The following is an 18586-nucleotide window of genomic DNA, read 5'->3' on the forward strand; positions in this document are numbered from 1 at the left end:
GCCTTACAGGTGAAACTGCGAAACAACACTGGGCTTCCCACCCAGCTTGGCAAGGGGACACACGGGGGAGGATCGGCTGCGGTCCTTCGCTTCCCTCGTCGAAGAGACAGCACAGACGACATGCACAAGGCCGGTGGTTGCTGACAAGGCCAATGACACAATGTCACGTGGATGAAAAGGTAAGGCTTTGATTTGAAAGCTTACAGAGATCGCTGTGTGGGCGACGTCATCCAACCTCCTCCAGAGGCGCCCTCCAACACGTCCAAGCTCCAGCTTACTTAAGGTAAAGGCTGTGGTTGCCACCAATACACTGCTCCTCTCTGTCAGGCCTCTTCCTACGACCGGGGACACAGCCACAGACAAACACCACACACCACAAAGGCACTACAATTCTTCTCGTGTGTACACTTCAATACAGCAGCACTCACCGCACTCCACACACTCAGTGAAAGAAGATCCGTGGGGTAGTCCCGTTTCGGGCTCTGAGTCCTGGCGGGGCGTGTCAGATGGACAAAGGCAGGGGGCAAACCACAGCAGGCGTATATATCGTACACCGGAGCCTCTCCGACCTTCCCAGCGATCTCCAACACAAAGCACTACTATCAACACTGAATAAACACACAGCACTGAGGATTATTAGATCAGCACAAGAGAGGGGGAGGGGGGGGTGAATTACCCACTGCTACGGAGAAATATGCAGTCGGAACCCTTTCTTAAAGGCAGTTAATCTCCCTCCACATCCGTCATCCACTATCCACAATATACAAGGAATGTTCATAAAGTCTTCACCCACCAGTACACAGGGTTATCCTCTCCCAATACGAGTTCAATGATCTCCTTCACTCAGGGACCTTCCAAACATAGGATCGCTCCTTCAACTCAATCCACAATAAGATGTAAACACAACATACAAAAGGTTGATCACTTAACTTACTACGCACTTCCAATCTCCCTTTTCCTTGGGTTCTCCGTTGCAGCCCGTAAATCACAACATCCACGCCACACCAGCCACTTCCGTATCGTGTGGAACACCGCGAAACAAACTTCTCTCTGCTGTTCATAAGCCAACCCCTTTTATATCTCTGCTTCCTTCCCGATCCTCCAATCGATATCCGACACGTCCTCTTCCCACACCTGACGTGTATCTTGGATAATTCCCTGCCTTGGGCCAACCGGAACCGGAACTCGTGTTTCACTTAAATTAGTCCGGGCGGAAATATTTCCCACACTTTAGTTCCGCCCGGAGAAACAGAAAAGTTCCGCTCGGATTAGTCACCCGGTGACACATGTCTTTCTACTTCTTAATCCGGTGACATCTATGTTTGGGAGCTTTCATTTCTGCACCTGTAAAGAGCAAATAATATGGAAGTGTCTGTTAGTAAAAGTCTAATGTAATGCATCGTGAACTACATTAAATTTATGTTGTAGCAATTTACCTGTTAATTTGACAGACTATTTACAGCACCAACTGCAATGACAGCACAATAAGTGGCTGTGCCCAGCATGATTAATATTTAGTGTGTAGCATGCTAATTAAAGAGAGTTTACCCAAAAAATGAAAATCATTTAGTTCCGTTCATACTGTCCATACCAGACAAACTTGTTGGGTTTGATTACCAGCATTCTTCAAAGTATCTTCTTTTGAGTTCTGCAGAAAAAACAAAAGTCAGAGGTTTGGTAAAACGTAAATGACAAAACATAGATTTTCACCAGTCATCGCTATCCAGAAATATAACATTGAACACTGCAATAAAATGCTCGAAGGATACACATTCAGTAGATCCAAAGCTTGCTGTTGATCAGGTCTCTTTAGTTATTATTCCCTGCAGTTACTGCAGAAAATAACACGGTGAAACGGTCAATGCAGACATTTTACTTGAACTTACTTTCTCATTGGCTCTAATGCTCCTTGCTAGTTCAGTCAGAAAAGTATAATAAATATGATGTCCACTGTCTTGGATTCCAAGCACTACTCTGTGTTCACAGGTGTCTGAGTAATGTCTGCATTTCCTTCAGCGATGACACTTCTCTTGATAACTACAAAAACATATTAATTAATAACTACAAGTAATAAATTATTATCTACTGAATGGAGCTGGACTCTACAAACAGACTTGGGCCGGTTATGGTGAACAGAAATCGGGCCAGTGCTTTACAGCCTCATCACAAACACTTGCACGACAGCGAGCTGTGGGCCACACTCGGCCCAGATAACACTCACTGATGCCGAGTCTGAGCTGGAGGCGCCGCAGGGCAGCTAAGCTTGGGCTGATTACTACATGCTATCTGGGTCAGTCAAGTAAAAATAACACCATAAAGACGTTACAAGAACGTTGTTATGAGAACGTTTTCGCTCAACATTATGAGAGCATCAGTCAAGAGTGAGGAAAATGTTTTAAAAAAAAAGCATGTGAGAGTTAGACGAATTGTTAATTTTTTTTATGGTAGTATGTCCTTTTAGCAGTGGAGACATTAGCAGAAAAGGAAGAGAGGAGTGACTGATATACATTAAGGTCAGTAGTATTTTTGGATTTGCGCCACAACCTTTCAGCAGCTTTAAGCTTAGAACGGTGTTTCCCGTAGAACATCAGATAACCAAGGGGCTGAAAGGGAAGTTACGGGCTGGCCTGGAAGACAAGGGGCAGACAGTGTCTAAACAAGATGTAAGAGTGGGAGCAGAAAGTATCAGTAGCACTGTTAGCATCAAAAGATGCTAACAGTTTAGGGGAGGAAGTGAAGATGAAACCATTGCAGATAGCCGGGAGGGTGAGAGTGAGCGTAGGTTACGTCGAAAGATGACATGTGGAGGGGTAAATGATGTGTCAGGAACCATGTTGAGGTTAAGAGTGAGGAGGAAGTGATCTGAGGTGTGCAGTGGAGTAACCCAGTACATGATCAGGGGAGCAGTGTCGTGTGTAAATAAGGTCCAGTTGGTTGCCTGATTTGTGAGTAGCAGTAGTTGACACTCGGTTGAGATCAAAAGAGGCAAGCAGAGTGTGGAAGTCAGCAGACAGAGTTTATCTAGGTGGATGTTGAAGTCTCCAAGCATAACTAGGGGAGTACCATCCTCAGGAAAGGTTGAAAGCAGCACATCTAATTCATCCAAAACGTTACCTAGTGGTCCTGGGGGTCGATAGACAACTACAAAATGGATTTTAAGGGGGTAGGTAACAGTAACTAAATGAGATTCAAAGGAGTTGTTGATACCCAAAGATGGTAAAGGATTAAATTTCCAAACATTAGAGATGAGCAGACCAGTACCTCCACCTCTTCCAGTCAAACGGGGGAAGTGGGGAAAATGAGAACTTATTGGAGAGGGCAGCAGGTTTAGCAGTGTCCTCTGGTTTGATCCAGGTCTCTGTCAGGGCCATGAGATTTAGCTTTGAATGACTAATAATAGAAGTAATGAAATTGGCATTGTTTACAGCAGACTGGCAATTCCAGAGACCAATAGAAAAAGATAGTGTATTAGCAGACATAGGCAGAGTGTGCAGGTTGTTAGGATTGAGCTGTATAATTTGGGATGTATAGGGAGAGTGTGCAGGTTGTTAGGATTGCGCTGGAAACACATAGTAATAATTGGTTATAAAAACTGAAATAGAAGTGAAACAAGCAGAAGTAAAAAAGGATTAATCAAAACAATACTTATATTCCTTGCCAGTATCCCTGCCCGGTGGAGTCGCACGGTGGAGTCGATGGTCTTTACACTCTTCGGTCTTCACACGAGGAGGGCTTAACAGGAGGGCTGCCGCGGTTTACTAACCTTTTTTGTATACCCGTCAGACAAAACGGAAATTGAATTCAGTTGAACACACTTTACTGTTTATTACAACAAAGGTCTAAGCAAGCGCACGACACTGACAACGTATGCGATAGAGTACGAGACCATACTAAACAAACCCACAAATTTTTGATTTCTGTTATCACTCAACGCTTTACCCTGTCTAAATATTATAATTTAAATCGCGTTTTGATTGATCTAATTTCTATATTTTAATAAACGCTGCATTAAACGAATTTCAGAGCTCTACATCTGCGACGTTTTCATTGGAAAGATAGTTTTACAGGGTTCTAAAAATAACCTGAGAATAACCATAAGGGAACGTTCTGTATAAGTTATTTTTAGGTTATTTTAAAAATAACCACCCTGCAACGTTCTGGGAATGTTATTTTATGGTTGCAAAAAATATAACCTAAATAGAACGTTTTCCTAACGTTAGTATTTGGTTTTCAAAAAAATAACCAAACGGGAACGAAAAACTAACATTAGGGGAACGTTCTGTGTTTGCTGGGTTTTGACGCTCTCGACGGCGGTGGTGTGAACGCACAGTTAGCATAGTTTAGCTTTAACCCTGAAACATAAGTGTTTTTCTACGGCTTGTGGCTATAATTCTTATCATTTATCATCAGTTTATGGCTTGGATATTGAAAAAGTGACCTAAATAATGTAAATAACTGTTCAAAGATTATAAAGGTATAATGGAAGTAAATCTCATTAATCATAATTTAGACATTTTTATACCTATTTTCAGGTATTTATAGACTCGAATATAAACTTTTTTCCACATTTATAAAATGGGAAAAACATGAACATGAACAGAATGACTTCTGCTTTATGAACTCATATACTCATTACTTTAGAACATTTCTAAATCACATTCGTATTTTAATCTAATTTATATCTGGTATAAAATGTTTTTAAGTTTGTCACATAATTTGTCACATACATTTAAATGTTTTTTTTTTTTTCCACAAATACATTAAACTCTGAATTTCTATCAACTCTTTAATTATTTGTATATCATGTTCTAGATGTATTTTAGACAGCAGTGTGTGAACAGGACTTTTATTTTGTCGCAGTGACGTGACGTCATGAGTATGCGCCGCGCCCTGCAGTTGTTGTGATTCGACTGAAGAAAGGTCTGTGTTTAAAGCGTCTTTAAACAACCTTCAATCAACTCAAAGGTTTACAAGCGATGGAAAATCGATTGTTTATTATTGACTGTAACATATTAATGCCTTAGCTAGACTATATGAACGTCATTTTGTGAGTAAATAAGCGCGTCCACACACGAGTAGCGTCTCATTTATAAAGATGAGTTCAGAGATGGAGAAACTGAGCTGTTTAACTCCGAGTCAGTTGAATCAAATGATTCGCAGACGATCAAATGATTCAATTCGACACAAACGTGTTTCATTAAAACTTTAACCAATAGAAAAATATTTTATTAAAGGGCAGTCTGATACATGTGGTCAATAAATCATTATATACTAAAAAAAAAAAAAAAATCTTGAATTATAAATTGTGTTATTTTATTAATGTCTTGAGTGTTTTTGTCTAATCAGGTGCCTCTCACTCTGACTCCCTTACTAGTGTGCTGACTACTGAACTAGGGAGCTGACTGAGACACACCCGGAGATTCAGTTCATTTTTCTTTCTTTCTGTTGTTCATCTTAATCATGACAGAGTGTGCAAACACAGAGAGATCCTTGTGACACACTGATATAAAGATGACGTTTGTTAAAGAGGAGACTGAAGACTTCAGGATTGAAGAAGCATTCAGTCTGAAACAAGAAGAGACTGGGGATCAAACAAAGAGGCTGTTTATTAAAGAGGAGAGGGAAGACACCAGAAGTGAAGAAATGTTCAGTGTGAAAGATACTGAGCAACAAACAGGTTAGTTTCTAGTGTTGTGTTTTACGGCCTGTTTTAGTCTAGTCTTTGTGTGAAGCTGGCATTTTAGTTTTTATTAGTTTTAGTCATGTTCATACTCTTTTTAGTCTGGTCTAGATTTAGTCAACGAAAATGTTATTTTAGTCTCTTTTTAGTAATGCCATTCTATTTAACGGAGTCAATACAGTACAAGTACCTATAAGTACAGACGAACCAAAATTATCTTTTAGCCAAACCCATTTCAAACAAGGTTATGCTATTATATTACCAACCAAACATGTTAAAAGTACACACACATAGATTTTAATAAAAACAATAAATAAAAATAAAATACATTTTTAAAAATCTGCTAATTTTTCTCCCAAAGACGAACCCGGGCTGGCCGGCCATCTGTCCTTTTCTCTGTGTCACGAATGATTTATACTCGACGTGTCTGCAAGTCCGCTTGGGTGAGCGCGGGGAAAATATGAACACACACGAGTTCAGGGTGATTCTAGCCAAACATGCACATTTGTGTGAAACAGAAACAGTTTAATGTTAAGTTTAAACTCTATCAGGTGCTTTTTTTGACGGAAAACTAGGCCTGGGACGATAAATCGATGCAGAATCAATTCATGGATCGATTCTTAGATTTTCATAATGCATCGATTCTGATTCTTAGCTTAGATTTTTAACAGCAGATGGCCCTCTAATCTAGTTTTTATCTGCACACTCAAATGCTCATGAAGAAGAGGGCTAAAGAGCGCTAGTGTATATCATGTAATTTCCCCTCAGCTTAGAATGCTTTTATGACGCCAGATTAATGTAAACGCAGCCCACTGTGAACACCTTTGTAATTTGCTTCAACTTTTTCGAATTTTATGAATTATTATTTTAGGTTCAAATGTGTGTAAGGATTTGGAAATAAGCAGAGTACGGTTGTTTCTAAAGCATTGAGTGACATCTGATGTTCAAAAACTATGCTCCAAATTGATTCAAGAAAAAATCGCGATGCATTTGGGAAATCTCAGAATCGATGCTGAATCATTTCACGATTCGCAATGCATCGATTTATTTTCCCAGCCCTACGGAAAACTTTTTTTTTTTTTTTTTTTGGAAAAAACAAATGTTTGCATAGTTTGTCCAAGCCTTCTTATTTGAAGTATGTTTTATTTTTATTGTATAAAATAGAAGAATTAATTTAGATATTAATTATACACTGTTTGCTTACAGTTAGTTGTCTTGTGTTTGATGCGAAATACAGCCAATAGTTTAAGATTGTTTTAAGTTTGTACATAAAGAAATGATTAATTCATTAACTCATTCATCACAAGACTTGTACTGGCTAATGACTTCTCACTGGTGATTCCCGATGGTTTTAGAGGACAATTACTCCTTGTCGCTCCCCTGTCGTTTCAAATAGTACAACGGCAAACCCGACAAGTATAAAAGCCTCGTCCGTTTGGGAAGGTGCGCTCGCAGCGGAACCAGGCGGAAGTACAAATCCTGCTGAACTTTGTTTGTTGTCATCTTCTAAATAATGGCGCGACTGTGGCTTGAGGAAGTGATGTCGCCCGCGTCTGAGTCGGGGGAACTGGTGGGAAGTACAAATCCTGCTGAACTAACAGAAATACTGCAAAATAATAATAATAACACGACTGAACGAGACGAAAATAAAGTTATAACATTTTGTTTTGTCTCATTTTGGTCTACGAAAATGAAGAGACATTTTAGCATAGTTTTTATTTTGTAAACCACATTTAGTCTTGTTTTTATTCAACAATAATATTGTATTATACATTTAATTATAGTCATCGTCACATGACCAGCATTTACGTTGCATCTCGTCTCGTTTTCGTCACGTGATGAAGGTTCGTTGACGACGATATTTAGTCATAATTTTCATTGACGAAAGCAATACTCAAAGCTGAACTCACTCATTTGATCCTTATTCAAATGTCCAGCTCTACAGAAATATCTGATTTGTATAATCTCAAAACGCACTCAATTGATCCTTGATAAAATGTCATATGAAGAATGTGTACAGACATGTTGAGATCACATAATAGGCAAATAAAACCGCTAGTGGGCCCTACATGTATAACAATTTTTAATTAAACTGTCTGAAAGTTTGTGAGTGACAAGCAGTTCAAACAAAGTCTCAAACTGAAGAAAACATCTGTTGTGACTTTCTTCTGTCAAGCAGGTGTAAATGTATCATCATAAGTTGGTCTTGGATGGGGGGTTCTTCTCCTCGGACCTGATGTATATAAGTTGCGTACGCACAACATGGGCATATCAGGAATCATTTAAACTACAATAGGCATAAATGTGTGCACACTGTACAAACACTAGACAGTGCGTACGCTGATAATTACAAAAGCAGAACTTGTGTTCTGAGGAAATATGTGAATAATTATCAATGATGCACTCACGACTCTAAGCAGATGGCTTGGCAACATAGACGGTGTAATGACAGACACTGAAGGACTCGCTCGGTGAAGGACAGACCATTGATTGGTTTGAATAAGCAGCTTACACACTACAGTATAAGAAGTACACAGTCCTGTACAACCTTTGCTGCATGCAGCTGTGCTGTTGGTGTCTTGTGCAGACAGCCTGATGATAACCAGTTTCACGGTCTTCCCAATGTTATGAAAAATACCATTGTATTTGAAGGATAGAATTTGCAGGAAATGTGCGAGAACCAATAGGGTTCATTCTTGTGTGTTACGCAGCATGTTTGAGATTCACAAGAACCAATAAGGTTCATTCTCGTGCAAATTTAAATTAAGCCATATGCAGTTTGAGTTCTGTTTTGCGGCTTGATCACTCAAATTTCCACATTTTAACAATATTAATAACACAACTAAAATGAGGGAACAAATAAATAAGTTAAGGCATGGCCACGTTGTACTAATTTGATGCATAGTTTTACTTTATAGAGAGAAGAAATCAATGCAGCATGAGCCATGGCCACAAATTAAAGTCATAGGAATGAATTATTGATATATTTTTTAAAAGAAACATTCAACTTCATGTGGGGTCTAGACATTTCACACACACTGGTAATTCAGTTTAGTTTTCCCCCAGCACAATATCTAATATAAATGTCTGGTTCGTGCAGAAAATATATTTCATTTTTATGACAATATATATTGACTGTTTTAGTTTCTTTGAATTATTATTATATTTTTTTCAATTAACTGATCAGTGATTAATTATTAGCATCGCCAATTGAGAAAAGTTTATAATTAACAATATCTCCTAGGTCAAACTGTGCTTTTTTAACTGCCAGCTTAAAGACCTAAAGAAAGTTAGTAATATTATGAAGAGCAGTGTTTCTCAACTCTGGCCCTCAAGGTTCCCTTTTTCTGAAAACCTTGATCAAACTCACCTGTCTTTAGCTTTCAAATAATACAGAAGACCTTGATTAGTATGTACAGGTGTGTTTGATTAGGTTTTGAGCTAAACTCTGAAGGAAAGGGGGTTTCAAGGGCCAGAGTTGGGGAACTTCCAGCAGGTGCTTTGGAGCAAGTAGGACAGTGGCCTCCAGAGCGGGTTTGGACACTTCTCCTAAAGGGGTCTAGCATACATGTTGTTGGTTTTTGTGTATTACATAACCTAAATGTTTTGATGACTGTTGTATTGTGCCATTAAACTGGGGATAACTTTTATTTGTGGTTTTTCACCAATGAAAGAGAAAGAAGTACTGAATGAAACTGAAGAGAAAGATCAATATGGGAATCTTCACGATTTCACAACTAGAAGAAAATCTTTTAGATGTTCGCAGACTGAAAAGTCTTCCACAAGAAAAAAAGCTCAAAGAAGTTATTTCACTTTCAATCAACAAGGAAACCTTAAAGTCAACACTGGAGAGGATCCTTTCACCTGCAAACACTGTGGAAAAAGTTTCACTCGTAAAGTAAGTCTTGACGTGCATATAAGAGTTCACACTGGAGATAAGTTGTACACATGCCAACAGTGTGGAAAAAAGTTTACTCAAAAAGGAAGTCTTAGCACGCACATGAGAATTCACGCTGGAGTGAAGCCTTACTCATGCCCTGAGTGTGGAAAAAGTTTCCATCAACATGTTAACCTTAAAGCCCACATGAGGATTCACACTGGGGAGAGCCCTTTTACCTGCCAACAGTGTGGACAAAGTTGCAATGATATAGTCAGCCTTAAAGACCACATGAGAGTCCACAATGGAGAAAAGCCTTACATATGCCAGCAGTGTGGTGAGAGTTTTGCTCAACGTGTAAACCTTGAAGCCCACATGACAATACACAATAGAGAGAGTCCCTTCACCTGCCAACAATGTGGAAAAATTTTCACTCATAAAGGAAGCTTTAACATCCACATGAGAGTTCACACTGGGGAGAAGCCTTACACCTGCCAACAGTGTGGAAAGTGTTTCACTCAAAAAGGAAGCCTTAACTGGCACATGACTCTTCACACTGGACAAAAGCCTTACACTTGCCCTGAGTGTGGAAAGAGTTTTGCTCATCATGGAAACCTTAACGTCCACATGAGAATTCATACTGGAGAAAAGCCTTACACCTGTCAACAGTGTGGAAAGAGTTTCACTCGTAAAGTGAATCTTGACATGCATATAAGAATTCACACTAGAGAAAAGTCTTACACATGCCAACAGTGTGGACAAAGTTTCCATCATAAAGTAAGCCTTAAAAAACACGTGAGGATTCACACTGAAGAGAACCCTTACACATGTCAGCAGTGTGGTGAGAGTTTTGCTCAACGTGTAAACCTTAAGGTCCACATGAGAGTCCACATTGAAGAGAAGCCTTACACATGCCTTCGTTGTGGTGAGAGTTTTGCTCAACTTGTAAACCTTAAAGTTCACATGAGAGTCCACAATGGAGAGAACCTTTACACATGCCAGAAGTGTGGTGAGAGTTTTGCTCAACGTGTAAACCTTAAAGCCCACATGACAACACACAATGGAGAGGGTCCCTTCACCTGCCAACAATGTGGAAAAAGTTTCACTCATAAAGGAAGCTTTAACGTCCACGTGAGAATTCACACTGGGGAGAAGCCTTACACCTGCCAACAGTGTGGAAAGAGTTTCTCTCAAAAAGGAAGCCTTAACTGGCACATGACTGTTCACACTGGACAAAAGCCTTACACTTGCCCTGAGTGTGGAAAGAGTTTTGCTCATCATAGAAACCTTAGCGTCCACATGGTAATTCACACTGGAGAGAGCCCATTCACCTGCCAACAGTGTGGAAAATGTTTCACTCGTAAAGAAAGTATTGACAGGCACATGAGAGTTCATACAGGAGAGAAGCCTTACAACTGCCAACAGTGTGGAAAGAGTTTTGCTCAACCTGGAAACCTTAAAGCCCACATGAAAGTTCACACTTAAAAGAGTCCCTTCAGCTGCCAACAGTGTGGACAAATTTTCAGTCATATAGGAATTCTTGACAGGCACATGAGAATTCACACTGGAGAAAAGCCTTACACTTGCCAACAAAGTGTATAAGTTCCGCTCAAAAAGGAAACTTTAACAGGTACAGAAGTATTCACACTGAATACAACCTTTGCACCTGCCCTCAGTGTTTAGAGAGTTTTACTCAACATGGAAACCTTGGGAGTCCACATGAGAATTCACACTGAATTGAACACTTACTCCTGCCCTCAGGGTGGAAAATATTTCACTCAAAAAGAAACCCTTAATGCGCTCAATGCATATCACAATTCCGGATTGGCTTATACCGGCTGACAAACTTCCTGTTACACTGACAGCGTAATTCTAGCTCACTTAACCAACAGACAGACTGACAACTGGCAAACATGGCTCTCTTTTACACTCTCTGTCTTCAAGACCTACCTCATCTGACCTTTAATGATGTGGACCGTCAAGAAGTCATGCCCCACTCCCTCCAGCAAAATGGGAAAAAGGGATTCAAGATGTATATCGCCAGCTACATCTATAATTGCGAGGGTAAGTCGTTACATTGAAATGTTATTGTAGCAGCTAACGTTCAAATTCGTATCAAAGTTCAAGTTCATATCAAATTACCAGAGTTTTGAGAATGCAGCAGACTTGGAGGACTACAATGTAACAAGAGCTCGTTCAAATAATGAGGTGATAAACCATTCAGGGCTTTATACGATTTTAAAATCTATACGATGTTTGATATGGAGCCAGTGCAGTGTTGACAGGACCGGCTAATATGGTCATACTTCCTGGTTCTAGTAAGAACTCAAGCTGCTGCATTTTGGACTAGCTGGAGTTTGTTTACTAAACGGGCAGAACAACCACCCAATAGAGCATTACAATAATCTAACCTTGAGGTCATAAACGCATGGATTAACTTTTCTGCATTTGATTTGACATTGAGAGCATAGGCTGTAATTTAGATATATTTTTGAGATGGAAAAATGCAGCTTTACAAATTCTAGAAACATGGCTTTCTAAGGAAAGGTTGCTATCAAATAGCACAATTAGGTTCCTAACTGATGACGAAGAATTGACAGAGCAGCATGTCCTATAATTAACACCTCTGTTTTTTTCAGAATTTAGCAGTAAGAAATTACTTGTCATCCAGGTTTTTATATCGACTATGCATTCCATTAGTTTTTCAAATTGGTATATATATTTCGACGGGCCACGAAGAAATATAGAGCTGAGTATCATCAGCATAACAGTGAAAGCTAACACAGTGTTTCCTGATGATATTTCCCAAGGGTAACATGTAAAGCGTGAAGAGTAACAGCCCTAGTACTGAGCCTTGAGGTACTCCATGCTGCACTTGTGATCGATATGATACCTCTTCATATAAGTACGATTAAACCATGCTAATGCACTTCCATTAATGCCAACAAAGTGTTCTAGTCTATGCAAAAGAATGGTGTGGTCAGTAGTGTCAAACGCAGCACTAAGATCCAATAACTAATAGAGAGATACAACCATGATCAGATGATAAGAGCAGGTCACTTTGTAACTCTAAGGAGAGCAGTCTCAGTACTATGATACGGTCTAAATCCTGACTGGAAATCCTCACAGATACCATTTTTCTCTAAGAAGGAATATAATTGTGAGGATACTACCTTTTCTAGTATCTTGGACAGTAAATGGTGGATTCGAGATCGGTCTATAATTAACTAGTTCTTTGGGGTCAAGTTGTGGTTTTTTGATGAGAGGCTTAACAACAGCCAGTTTGAAGGTTTTGGGGATATATCCTAATAACAATGATCAATTAATAATAGTCAGAAGAGGATATATGACTTCTGGAAGCACCTCTTTTAGGAGCTTAGATGGATTAGGGTCTAACATACATGTTGTTGATTTAGATGATTTAACAAGTTTATACAATTCTTCCTCTCCTATAGTAGAGAATGAGTGGAATTGTTCCTCAGGGGATCTATAGTGCACTGTCTGATGTGATACTGTAGCTGACGGCTGCATGGTTACAATTTTATCTCTAATAGTATCAATTTTAGAAGTAAAGTAGTTCATAAAGTCATTACTGCTGTGATGTTGGGAAATGTCAGCACTTGTCGATGCTTTATTTTTCGTTAATTTAGCCACTGTATTGAATAAATACCTGAGGTTATGTTTTTGTTTTCTTCTAAAAGAAACGAAGACGTTTTGTTTTCCTCCAGCTGCGCTCCGTTTTCCGGGCTGCTGTCTTTAGGGTGTGAGTGTGGTCATTATACCACAGTGTCAGACTGTTTTCCTTAACCTTCCTTAAGCGTAAAGGAGCAACTCAAAAAGAGAGAGTCCATAGTTTCTGTTACATCATCAAGTTGTTCTGAGGTTTTGGATATGCTAAGGAATTAGGATACATCAGGAAGATTACTTACAAAGCAGTATTTTGTGGTAGAAGTGATGGCTCTACCATACTTGTAACAAGAAGTAGAATTTCCAGTTTTAGCTTTATGAAGTTTGCACAAAACTAAATAATGATCTGAGATATCATCACGTGGCTGCATAATTTCAAACCCCATCGACATCAATTCAATGTTACAGTATTAAATCTAGAGTATGATTTTGACAATGAGTAGGTCCTGAGACGTGTTGTCTAACCCCAATAGAGTTCAGAATGTCTATAAATGCTGATCCCAATGCATCTTTTTCATTATCAACATGGGTGTTAAAATCACCAACAATTAAAACTTTATCTGCAGCCAGCACTAACTCGGATGTAAAATCAGCAAACTCTTTAATAAAGTCTGTATGGTGCCCTGGTGGCCTGTATACAGTAGCCACTACAAACATCAAAGGGGATTTATCATTAACATTTGTTTCTCTGGACAATGTTATATGAAGCACCATTACTTCAAACGAATTATACTTGAAGCCTGCCCTCTGAGAAATCCTGAAAACATTGTTTATAAATTGAAGCAACACCTCCCCCTTTACATTTTGGACGTGGCTTATGTTTATAACAGTAATCTTGGGGTGTAGACTCATTTTAAAATAATGTAATCAGCAGTTTTTTAGCCAGGTACCTGTCTAACAGAGCACATCTAGATTATGATCAGTGATCATATTATTTACAAAAAGTGCTTTTGTAGAAAGGGACCTGATATTCAATAAGCCAAGCTTTATCATTTGTTTATCCGTATTGCATCTGTTTTTTATTTGTTGAACCTCAATTAAATTGTTGCTCTTAAATTGGTTTGGACGTTTTTTGTATTTTCTAGTTCAGGGAACAGACACAGTCTCTATAGTGTCTATAGTATACTGTAGCTATTGTGATGCCATGTTGAATGTGTTTCTGATGTTAGGGTGTTAGGCCAGGCCCAGTTGTAGAAATGGAGTTTCGAAAACCCAGAAATTCAACAAGACTGTGTAAGGTGAGATTATCTTTACTTCATATCTCAGTATGGTTTTTACATTTAACCCATTTTATGTATGCTGTAGCAGAAGTTTGGTGTAGTGATTTTTACTTTTAATACTATTTTTTTTTTTTACTGATAATATTTTTCAGAAATTCTCTCTACAAGGCGCTGGATGGGCCATTTTATGTATGCTGTAGCAGAAGTTTGGTGAAGGTGTACAAAGACTTTTCCCCCTTCACTTGCACCCTTGGTAACAACAATGGGCATGTCAGCTGATGTCCCGTTAGTCCAGTCTGCTTTTGGAGCTGTCCAGGCAGGGAGCGTGCTGTCATTTCAGCATAAACCACCAGCAATGAGGGAAGTCTTCAACATCCCATCTGCCCCTGCCTCACCCTCCCTTCCCATCCACAGCTACAGGCTCGAACCACCATCCTGTGCCTATGTTCTATCAGAGAAGGAACATCTGCACCTGAAGTCTCTGGAGATGTCATTCAACATGGCCCACAGGATAGAAGCTGCAACACAAGGGCAGAGTTCGTGCCAGGTGTGGCATCGTTTGAGAAAGATTAGAGTGATGTCTACTCACTTCCACGAGGTATGCCATGTTCGTGGACATACAGGTACATCTGAATAAATTAGAATATTTTCTTGAAGATCAATCAAAAAAAGATTTATGATAAGATCTCCAAAGTAGGTTTAATTATGCACTCAATACTTGGTTGGGGCTCCTTTCGAGGAATCACTGCTTCAGTATGGCGTTGCATGAAGGTGATCAGCCTGTGGCACTGCTGAGGCGTTATTGAAGCCCAGGTTGCTTTGATAGCGGCCTTCAGCTCCTTTGTATTGTTTGACAGATGTTACTTATCTACCTCTTCACAATACACCATAGATTCTTTGTAAGGTTCAGGTCAGGTGAGTTGGCTGGCCAATCAAGCACAGTAATATCATCGGAAGTGGTTTTGGCACTGTGGGTAGGTGCTAAAGTCCTGCTGCAAAATGAAATCAGCATCTCCATAAAGCTTGTCAGCAGATGGAAGCATAAAGTGCTCCAAAATCTCCTGGTAGGTGACTGCATTGACTTTGGACTTGATAAAACACAATGAACCAACACCAGCAGACGTCACGGCACCCCGAATCATCACTGACTTCAGAAACTTCACACTGGACTTTGGATTCTGTGCCTCTCCAGTCTTCCTCCAGACCTTGATTTCCAAATGAAATGCAAAATTTACTTTCATCTGAAAAGAGAACTGTGGACCACTCAGCAACAGTCCAGTTCTTTTTCTCCTTACCCCAGTTGAGATGCTTTCTATGTTTTTTTCTGGTTCAGGAATGGCTTGGTTCTAGGAATGTGATGGCTGAAGCCCATTTCCTGAAGACGTCTGAGTGTGGTGACTCTAGATGCGCTGACTCTGGCTTCAGTCCACTCCTTGTGAAGCTCTCCCAAGTTCTTGAATCACCTATTCCTGACAATCTTCCCAAGACTGTGGTCATCCCTGTTGCTTGTGCACCTTTTCCTACCACACTTTTTCCTTCCAGTCAACTTTCTATGAATATATTTCGAGCACTCTGTGAACAGCAAGCCCTTTCAGCAATGATCTTCTGTGACTTACCCTCCTTGTGGAGGGGGTTGATGATCGTCTTCTGGTTAGGGTTAGGTTTGGTTCACTAGGCTACACAATCATGGGGAAGACTGCTGATCTGACAGTTGTCCAGAAGACAATCATTGACACCCTTCACAAGGAGGGTAAACCACAAACATTCATTGCCAAAGAAGCTGGCTGTTCACAGAGTGCTGTATCCAAGCATGTTAACAGAAAGTTGAGTGGAAGGAAAGAGTGCAGAAGAAAAAGATGCACAACCAACCGAGAGAACCGCAGCCTTATGAGGATTGCCAAGCAAAATCAATTCAAGAATTTGAGTGAACTTCACAAGGAATGGACTGAGGCTGGGTTCAAGGCATCAAGGACCACCAGACACAGACGTGTCAAGGAATTTGGAGACAGTTGTCATATTCCTCTTGTTAAGCCACTCCTGAACCACAGAAAATGTCAGAGGCGTCTTACCTGGGCTAAGGAGAAGAAGAACTGGACTGTAGTCCAGTGGTCCAAAGTCCTCTTTTCAGATGAGAGCAAGTTTTGTATTTCAATTTGGAAACCAAGGTCCTAGAGTCTGGAGGAAGGGTGGAGAAGCTCATAGCCCAATTTGCTTGAAGTCCAGTGTTAAGTTTCCACAGTCTCTGATTATTTGGGGTGCAATGTCATCTGCTGGTGTTGCTCCATTGTGTTTTTTGAAAACCAAAGTCACTGCACCCGTTTACCAAGAAGTTTTGGAACACTTCATGCTTCCTTCTGCTGACCAGCTTTTTGAAGATGCAGATTTCATTTTCCAGCAGGATTTGGCACCTGCCCACACTGCCAAAAGCACCAAAAATTGGGTAAATGACCATGGTGTTGGTGTGCTTGACTGGCCAACAAACTCACCAGACCTGAACCCCAGAGAGAATCTATGTGAGTATTGTCAAGAGGAAAATGAGAAACAAGAGACCAAAAAAATGCAGATGAGATGAAGGCCACTGTCAAAGAATTAACGGCTTCCATACCACCTCAGCAGTGCCACAAACTGATCACCGCCATGCCACGCCGAATTGAGGCAGCAATTAAAGCAAAATGAGCCCCTACCAAGTATTGAGTACATGTACAGTAAATGAACATACTTTCCAGAAGGCCAACAATTCACTAAAAATGTTTTTTTTTTTGGTCTTATGAAGTATTCTAATATGTTGAGATGAATTGGTCGGTTTTTTGTCAAATTTGAGCCAAATCACAAATTAAATGAACCAAATACTTAAACTACTTCAGTCTGTGTGCATTGAATTTATTTAATACACAAGTTTCACAATTTGAGTTGAATTGCTTTAATAAATGAACTTTTCCATGACATTTTAAATTATTGAGATGCACCTGTATACTCAAAATTAATCAAACTAATCAAGCTCAAAATGGAATATTGTAATTTTTTGAGATACTGAATTTTAAATTTTCCTAAGCTGTAAGTAGTAACCATCAAAATTAAAAAATAAATAAATAATAAAAAAAAAACCTCTTGAAATATTTCAGTTTGTGTGCAATGAATCTTGAATATAAGAAAGTTTGCTTTTTTGAATTAAATTACAAAAAATAAAGAACTTTTCCATGATATTCAAATTTTTTGAGATGTATGTGTAATTTTTTTTTTTTGATTTAAATTAATAAAGATATTTTACTTGTTGATGATATTTTTTGTTTTTTATCGGTGTTAAAGAGTATTGCACTCTTAAAAATGTGATTTGTTCACCCTGCGGGTTCATTGTACATCCTCTAGGCAGCTCTCCTGATGGAGTCATCTTTGAACCCTCTGGGAACCCACCATTTGGTCTCCTTGAGGTCAAATGTCCCAATATCAAGAGCTATGTGGACTGCCCCTATCTAAAAATGTCCGGTGGTGCTTTGAAACTCAGGAGGCAGCACAAGTACTACTGGCAAGTTCAAGGTCAGATGCTCTTGACAGGGCTAGAGTGGTGTGATTTTGTTGTTTGTGCTCAGAAAGACATGTTAGTCGAGCAAATTTATAAAGATCTTGATGTAATGCACACCATTAGAGACAGAGCCGATCATTTTTTTCTTTTTTTTAACTACATACAGAAGTGTTTGCAGTAAGTCACTTCAATGGCCTTGGGCATAGTATCTTTCAATAAGTTTAATCAGTTTCAATCAGTTAATCAATCAGTTTCTATCGGTTCAGTGAGTTCAGGTGTTATTGTTTATTTTTGCAAATCTATACAATATCTGAACTGATTTATTGTTCATTTTTGCGAGTCTCTACAGTATTCGAACTGATCTGTTGTTCATGTCTGCAAGTCTATATAATATCCAAACTGATCTACTGTTCATGTTAGGAAGGCTATACAAAATGGAAATTGTTACTTCGTATACAGTACACATACTGTTATTGTTTTACTGTTACACTGTATACTGCTGTTGTTCACAGATATTTTTGTACTGTTACATAACTGTCAGTGTAGACTAGCATACAGTAGTACAGCTTTTCCCAAAGTGCCAATGGACCATCAAGTTACTG

General features: G+C 39.4%; 1 protein-coding gene across 2 annotated transcripts; it reads left to right on the forward strand.

The window, feature by feature from the left end:
• Positions 1 to 4810: 4810 nt before the first annotated feature.
• On the forward strand, positions 4811 to 11557 carry LOC109062718 (gastrula zinc finger protein XlCGF57.1-like). 2 transcript variants are annotated; one of them, XM_042753878.1, is made up of 3 exons: positions 4811 to 4920; positions 5468 to 5677; positions 9355 to 11557. In XM_042753878.1, the coding sequence occupies exons 2-3, from the start codon at positions 5512 to 5514 to the stop codon at positions 11040 to 11042; spliced, it is 1854 nt and encodes a 617-aa protein (XP_042609812.1). In that variant the 5' UTR covers positions 4811 to 4920; positions 5468 to 5511; the 3' UTR covers positions 11043 to 11557. The 2 variants fall into 2 exon arrangements, with proteins under 2 accessions (XP_042609812.1, XP_042609811.1); XM_042753877.1 differs by having other exon boundaries at positions 4848 to 4920; positions 5375 to 5677.
• Positions 11558 to 18586: the final 7029 nt, after the last annotated feature.

Source organism: Cyprinus carpio, unplaced genomic scaffold (assembly GCF_018340385.1).
Source record: "Cyprinus carpio isolate SPL01 unplaced genomic scaffold, ASM1834038v1 S000000169, whole genome shotgun sequence".
Taxonomy (NCBI): Eukaryota; Metazoa; Chordata; class Actinopteri; order Cypriniformes; family Cyprinidae; genus Cyprinus; species Cyprinus carpio.

Bases quoted from the DNA above. Each gene is read 5' to 3' on its own strand.
- LOC109062718 (XM_042753878.1), top strand. From the start codon at position 5,512: ATGACGTTTGTTAAAGAGGAGACTGAAGACTTCAGGATTGAAGAAGCA. The intron at 5,678-9,354 runs GTTAGTTTCTAG...CACCAATGAAAG, and splicing joins AGATACTGAGCAACAAACAG to AGAAAGAAGTACTGAATGAA.